Source organism: Ruditapes philippinarum, unplaced genomic scaffold, assembly GCF_026571515.1.
Source record: "Ruditapes philippinarum isolate M1 unplaced genomic scaffold, ASM2657151v2 ctg11911_1_1_1_1, whole genome shotgun sequence".
Taxonomy (NCBI): Eukaryota; Metazoa; Mollusca; class Bivalvia; order Venerida; family Veneridae; genus Ruditapes; species Ruditapes philippinarum.
Window position 1 is genome coordinate 66,670 of NW_026864502.1, and position 7,609 is coordinate 74,278.

At 31.1% G+C, this 7,609-nt stretch overlaps 1 protein-coding gene across 1 annotated transcript; it reads right to left on the reverse strand.

Annotated features, from left to right (window-relative positions):
• Positions 1 to 820: 820 nt before the first annotated feature.
• On the reverse strand, positions 821 to 4,813 carry LOC132725814 (uncharacterized). Its single transcript, XM_060711002.1, has one exon. The coding sequence runs from the start codon at positions 4,236 to 4,238 to the stop codon at positions 2,283 to 2,285; it is 1,956 nt and encodes a 651-aa protein (XP_060566985.1). The 5' UTR covers positions 4,239 to 4,813; the 3' UTR covers positions 821 to 2,282.
• Positions 4,814 to 7,609: the final 2,796 nt, after the last annotated feature.

A 7,609-nucleotide genomic window follows, 5' to 3' on the forward strand; every position in this document is an offset into this window, starting at 1 on the left:
TTTGTCATAAAGAAGGCAAAGAAGTATATCATATATACATGTACTAATAATGCTTATAATGGAAGACATGAATTGACATCTTAAATTATAAGGAGACAGTAAACAGTTTCAGTTGATTAGTATTCAATTTGGCCACTGTAAAACACACCAATTTGACACAAAGTAGATATTTGAGCTACGTTATATTGATAGTTTCAAATTTCAGTGACTAGTTTTGAGATTCAGTTAAGCTAAATTGATTTTAGTGTTGTCTAGCCATGTATTGTTAGAGAGTATTTGTCTGATTCGAGTTAATAATTCATGAAAGTCACTTGGTAATCTGCTCTAGTATAAAACTTACACTATATATAAAGAGAAGACTCAAAACAGTAAAAGATGAGCTCCAGGATACTTTATCTGCATGCTATTTTCATATTGAATTATGTCTGAGAAGAAAAGAAGACAATGCACTGTATAATACATACATGTTTCTGTAGCATTTCAATGTAAGGAATTTTGCAGTGTTTCTGTAATATATTTTCGCTATGATAACGAAGAGTTATCTCGGTTTAAAAAAAGAAAAAAGAAAACTAGATGATGGACATGTATTATTGATTGTTTGCTGTAAAACATATATTATACTCTGTTTCCGAGAAGCCTGGATATACTAAACTGTAACTGCAACTGAAAACTGTATACTAACTTATAAGCTCGTGTTTGTTTTGATGACTATCCATAAATAAATAATGAAGCTATCTCTATTATAACGCGCTATAGATATTGAATTGTCTTTGATTTCGTGTGTATATTTTGATTTAAAGATAAACAAACAATATTTAATATATATATATCCAATAGTTTAATTAACAAAAATTTAGAAATTATTGTTTATTTACATATAATTAGTACAACAACTTGCTACATAGTATAACATTCACATATATGCTTCAATAAATGTTGCGGATCGATGCTTGTTTTTAAACATAGTTTAAAAACAGCTACATGTTACACTGCTTCAGAACGTGAATGCTATTGTCAAACAATATATATTTTAAACTATTCACGTGATGGAAATTAATTCACAAAATGCTTTCAGATTCATACTTTTCTTGATGAAATTGTTTAAAAAGTATCAAAAAGTAAAATATCATATAAGTGATCAAAGAAAGTAATTTCCAAATTGTAAATTACTAAAATCATAAAACAGGCCAGAATATACAAAATAGTCATTACTGCGATAATCAAGAAGAAGAACACTGATGAAAACTTTAGAAAAATCAGTCATTGATTTCATTTTACATGCAAATTATTTATTGAGTCGGAGCAAACGTTTCTCATGGTTGATATTCTTGAAACATTTTTGCTTATCTGGAGATTTGCAGCTTTAAACTAAAAAAAACATTTTAGGAAGCAAATTGTTTGATAATTATTTGCCTTCTAAGGAATCAGTGTTTTAGGTATACAAAAAGTAACCAATCACACGGATACACTAAAAATTGATATAGTTATTTGCAGTCATTCATCTTAACTTAATCATTTGAGATATTACGCTCCAGAAATATGCAAAATGAAGAAAGCAATCCCCGCAAGCTGCAAAAAATAAATACAAAAATCAATTTATTATCTGTAATCATACCCTTTAAGAAGGAAAAAACAACATATATCCGTCAATTCAATAAAATGATCAGTCAGCTTGAAACATGATAACATACATTATGTAACATTCAAAACACATGTTTGTATTTATGAACAAGAAACATGAATACAATATTTCGTTTTACCGACAAATTTGAATGTATAAAGTTCTGTGTTTCAAAATCAGAACTTTTAACAAAGTGTTGCCCATTGTTTCAAGGAATCGCGGGTTTATGTAGGGTTAACTTGTATCCAAATTGCTGGTTTAATGATTGATTGTCAAAATGAAACAGAAACATTTATTGGATGAAAAACAGTGACGACGTCATGCTAGGCGTGAATATAAAATAGACACACACAAAACCGTATAGTTTGTGTACATGTTACGTGTCAGAGTTTGTTTTAGTAAGCGCAATTATGTTAGAGTAGAGAAACCATTTTGGAAACTGTGTCTTACTGTGAAACCGTGCATTTTCTTATATACAAAAAACTATGTTTTTATATGTGGTCGCTTTATATCACTAAAACAAATTTCTGCAACGCGCAGTCTATCACAAACAAAACAGTGTACACGTTGTATCTAAACAAGGATACTATGACCACGCACCCATGTATTTTCATTATATAAATATCTATATATAAACGTGTACAGACGTTAATAAGTAATATCATCGTAAGTTATACATTAAACTAATATATAACAGTAGACTTATTGCTAAATGAGGTCTAAATGCTAATGAGCCGATATTATTTTCAGTCAAATTAGACAATGCGTCATCACTTCTTCTCGTAATTATAGTGTCTTTATTTCCAATTAAGTCACATACTGTAGAGTTTTTTCGGAGCACCAACATAGCAATGTATTTTTGAGCACTAAAGAATACAAGTTGTTTATTTGTACCATTCCCGCAATTCTTTGCGTTGAATATGTACACATAATTTCTATATCGGTCTTGCACAAACGTCCAGCACATGTATACACCTTCATCGATATTATGCGTAATCAATACGTCATTTTCACCGATAATTTTAATCGAAGCAATACAAACAAATGTCTTTTGTGTTTGAACATTCCATTCTTGTTGGAGATTTTGATATGTGTAATAAAGTTGTAAAACATGACCAGGACTTTCGTTGTCATAAGACAGACATCCCTGGTTAGCCAATTGATTTTTGTTGTCATACATTTCAAAGAAAGCTGAATTCTTGATATACCAAGGAAGGTTACAATTCACATATTCTGGTGAATCTTTGATAAAATAAACCCAAGGACCAGAGGTCCTAGCTATGCCACTAGTTTCTGCAAAGGTCGGGCGGTAGTCAAAGAAACGTTCCTCGCATACATCATCAATAGAATCAATCGGCCAAAATAATTCTTTTCCTGTCCTATATCTGATAACTGAAGTTGTAGGATGCTCGATTTCAGTACACATATATCTTGGGTAGCAACCATTAGAAAATTTCAGTTTGAGGGCATGTCTCCCAAATATTTCAAGACGATTGTTGCTCTTTGATTCGACACATTCCCATTTCATATTGTTATACGTTAGTGTGTCGTTTGTTATTTCTAAAGCACTGGTGGTAGGATGTAAGCTGTTCCAACGGCCATAATAGGCATGGGGAAATGAACATGATTTTTCTTCCATTTCTGGTTCACATAATGCACAAGACAATTTACATTTGTCTTTGTAAGTTGAACAATGATGGTAACTACATTTCATATTTTGATCAGCACATATACCTGTTACATAATGCGTTTTGAAATGTTTTAATATAAGCATTCGTTCATAATTTTTATTATTAGACGGACAAATGCCGCTAAAGTATACATACATCTCGTCTATTTTGTCATTCAAATATGTAACACGTATACACCAAAACTTTGGAGTACCCCTCCATTTTACAATAGCAAAAGTGTATTTATTATACTGCCAAGATGCAACACACCGTATTTCAACGGGTTCTGCTTGTAATGGATCTATCTTTAGATCACGACCCACAAAAAGATTTGAACAATTTCTACGTCTAAAGTAAAGCTTAATCCCTTCATGGTGAGTACAATCACTTTCTATTCTCAAAGGAAGAAAAATGTCATCACATAGAGGTGTTTGTTCTCCATAATGGTAAAGTTTGAAGTCGTATCCTCCAATAGCTGGACATTCGTTCACTTCTGTAGCATGTTCCCGGGAAATCATTGGATACTGATCGAGCACTAAATGATTCTCATTGCATAGACTGTCAGATGAATCTTTTGCATTATAAAGGGTAATTCGAACTTGAACAACGCTTTTACTGCGGCGCAAGAATTGAATGCATCGATACGTGATTTCTGTTTCATATGTAGATCTGTCCTTTACATATTCTCGCACCAGAAATCGACTTCCTCCGTGAGGCACAGCACAATGTCTTTCGTACTCTTGACACTGCACATGCCCTTTATTTCTGCATTCTTTAATTATCATTTTGGTGTGATTTACAGAAATCGAAACTTCCTTATTGTGATAAGTAACGAACCAAGAAGGTCCTTCACCTTGAGTTTGTAAAAAGTCCGGAAAACGGCACTCGGATAAACATGATGGTAGCAGAGCCAGAACGACAAAGATAATCGATGGACGTATACTCATGTTGGACGGAATGTTGAAGTTAAATCCAACAGTATACACTTTGATTCATTTACCGTGTATTTCGATGTTATATGAATGAATATCAGGTACAGACTGAGGTTTTTCAGAAAAAGTGCTACATTTATTAATATCTAAAACCTTAGTATTTAATCCTCGGATTCTCAAATTTTAATTTCATTAAACCCCATTTCGGTAATTTCATGGTAACATATTTGTCATTATCATTACGTATTGTCTTTTAATTAACACATACAAATTACAGCAAACAACATGTTTTTGTTCATGACGTGTTATATTCGGTGTTCATTGCTTATCACATACTTTAAGCTCGTGTGGGCCGTTTGACATACCTCGCTATGTCTTATGTTTTTCTTCTAATCCGACTTTCACATGTCGTTTCAGCCTTGTCTGAATAAATGCCTTTATTATACTCACGGATAACGGTCTTGTTATCCAAGCATATTAATTATATCTAGGTAAAGAATGAACATACTGATTTGTAAATTCCAAGCAATCAATACAATACGTTATGCTTAAATTTACACTCGGTATTCCAAATGAATTCTCCAGTAAAATATTGTATTTATTCCCGCCAGACCCTTTGACAAATGATAAAAACTACAGTTGTTGTCAAAACAATATCTACATCATTTTTCAAGATCTTTCTTGCTCTAAACGGAGGAATAGTTCTGTACTTAATTTCCCATATTATGTAGCAGGAACGAATGAGTTATTGATGCCTTGTTTGTATTCCCTGTAGTCATTTGGCAGTGCATTTAGACCTTTTAACCCGTGTGCTTAATACACTCTATTACGTAACGATCCATATTACAGTAGGGTTAATTGGTAATTATGTGTTATCCATATATTCTTGCATCGTTAGTGACAACTAAAATCTTTGTCACATATACAATTTATTGCAAATGCCACATTTAAAATCCAGGTTAACATCGTCTTAAATTCCTTCCCACAACAGCAAATTCCGCCAGCAATACACAGCAGTTGTAACGGATTTTTTTATTTTAAATCTGTCCTCTTCGAAATACACGACTGCGTTGTGTTAACATTTTCTGAAATATAAAAAAAAACTTAAATCTTGTGTGACCACTGTTTCTACTTATTTATCTTCGTCAAGTCATTTAAGTAACATTTATTTTTATAAAAAATTCCTAATTGAACATTTTAATCCTAATACATTTTTAAACGATCTTCCGCATTACTATTTGAAACTGCATTATTCCATTTTATTGATATGTCCGATTATGTTATTTCTATTAGATATATTTCAAAATTTCCATTTATAATATTATACATAGACTTTGTGAAAATAATGTTAAGAATTTTGTGGTATATTAATTATGTTCATATGAAACAGTTTTGTTCTGCAAAGGTTAGTTAACGAAATATACACATTTGAAAATCGAAATTTGCAAGTGAGAAGTTTGCTATGTTTCCTTCAATAAATCAACAATTCTTGATGTAACTAATAATTTACGGCTCGTTTTATATCAGGATATTTCCTAGATTCAACTTTCGTTTAAACAATATGCAAGGTTTGAAATAGCTTTAAACATTATTTGTCCTGGCATTGCACTGGCTTTTTGCTTTTCTTATTGTTTTTGCTTTATATTCGTCGAATGCAATGGATTTTTATGGATAACTTTAAATCTATATTTTTAAAACTGTCTTAATAGGGCTTAATGTGTCGACTTTGGTAATATTTAACCTTTTTACGATATCATATTGGAAGTTTATTGTCTAGTAAAGGTCGTTAGACTCTCTTAATGTCTCGTGCAATGCTCTTAGGAACACAATGACAATGTATCATATAATACAGATGTCCCGGTGAAGGCTTAATGAAGACGGTAAAATCCCATGACACCATTCCGAAAAGAGCATCGTTCGACTCTATAACAACATAAAACATTCACATTTTGCAAAATAATATGTTTTTTTGAATTATTACAATTAATCCGTTATTACACAAGCTCTTGGTTGATATATAAAACCTTGAATTAAAATTATAACAATTTATTTTGACAAATTGATGAATTAAAAACTCTACTGTAATTCTAAATTAAGTATCATTTGGGTTTCTTCTGACATTTGCCTGTAAACTATATTGAAAGCCATGATTAACAAGAAAATAATAACAATAATTTTACAACTTGTTTGTACATATCTGAAGATGTTTTGATTTAATTACTTTTATTAGATATGATACACATGAGCACTTGACTAAGTATTACCTAAAAATGTGTGTTATTTTTGAGTCTGTGAAAAGTTGAATTTTTTATGCGCATACATTTATTTAAGATAAAGATAAAAATGTAAAAGTTAAAGATATAAGATGCTCAAATTTGATATAAGACAATATTGAAAATTGCTACACTGTCTGTTCGTAAATATAAAATAACCATGCTTTGACTTCACTCAAAATATATATGTTCTGTTTAAAATTCTACACACTAGATGTGGTCACAATATGAATAAGAAGTGTCTTTAAAAAACTGGCATTTTTGTTAAGAGAGGATCAACTTTACTTGACCTGTATAGGGAACGCAGCTTCCAATAGATTATTCATTCTTTTTGCAACTGAGACATATTCGGTAAAGATTTAGATTTCAATACATTTTTGTGATTAAAATATTTTACATATAAAGCAAAGATTGGGGTGTGGCATTAAAGAATATAAGACAAAAGATGGTGAAATCTGCTAAGTGCGCATTTGGGTCCGTAATCCTTAAACGATTAGTCCCTGTAACAAAAGAGAGAGTAAAAACAACGCTTATGTTAATGTATTACAAGATGCTGTTAAGAATAAACCTACCGCCAACAATCATCCCCAAAATAAATAAATACATAAACAAATAGATAAATAAATAAATAAATAAAAATAAAATTAAAAGAATAAAAAAATAAATATAATATTAATAGACAAAAATAAATAGAATAATAAAAAGTAAAAAAAAAATGATTTAACACAAGACCTCTGAACGGCACACACTATATTGTTTGGACAATGTTTTGTTTATAAAGTTATAACATTATTATTTTTTCCATTAAACACGACACTTCAGACCCTTTCTCTTTAACAATATGCAAGCATGCGTAATGCATTCAAGTAATTAACACACACCATGCTACCATACATTATACCATGGTAAGTACTGTAGTAAAACACGTATCCGCAGAAAGCTATTGTCTACTGTTTCTTGCTTTAAGACCTAATCTTCAATGCTTTGTCATCAAACACATTGCATTATCAGGCTCGTTTTTCCAATTAGCATTGTTGCAATTTCTTTTTCCCTCCTGCATTGCAATCTAACACAATGACAATAACAGTGCCACAAAAAAATTCTTGACAACTC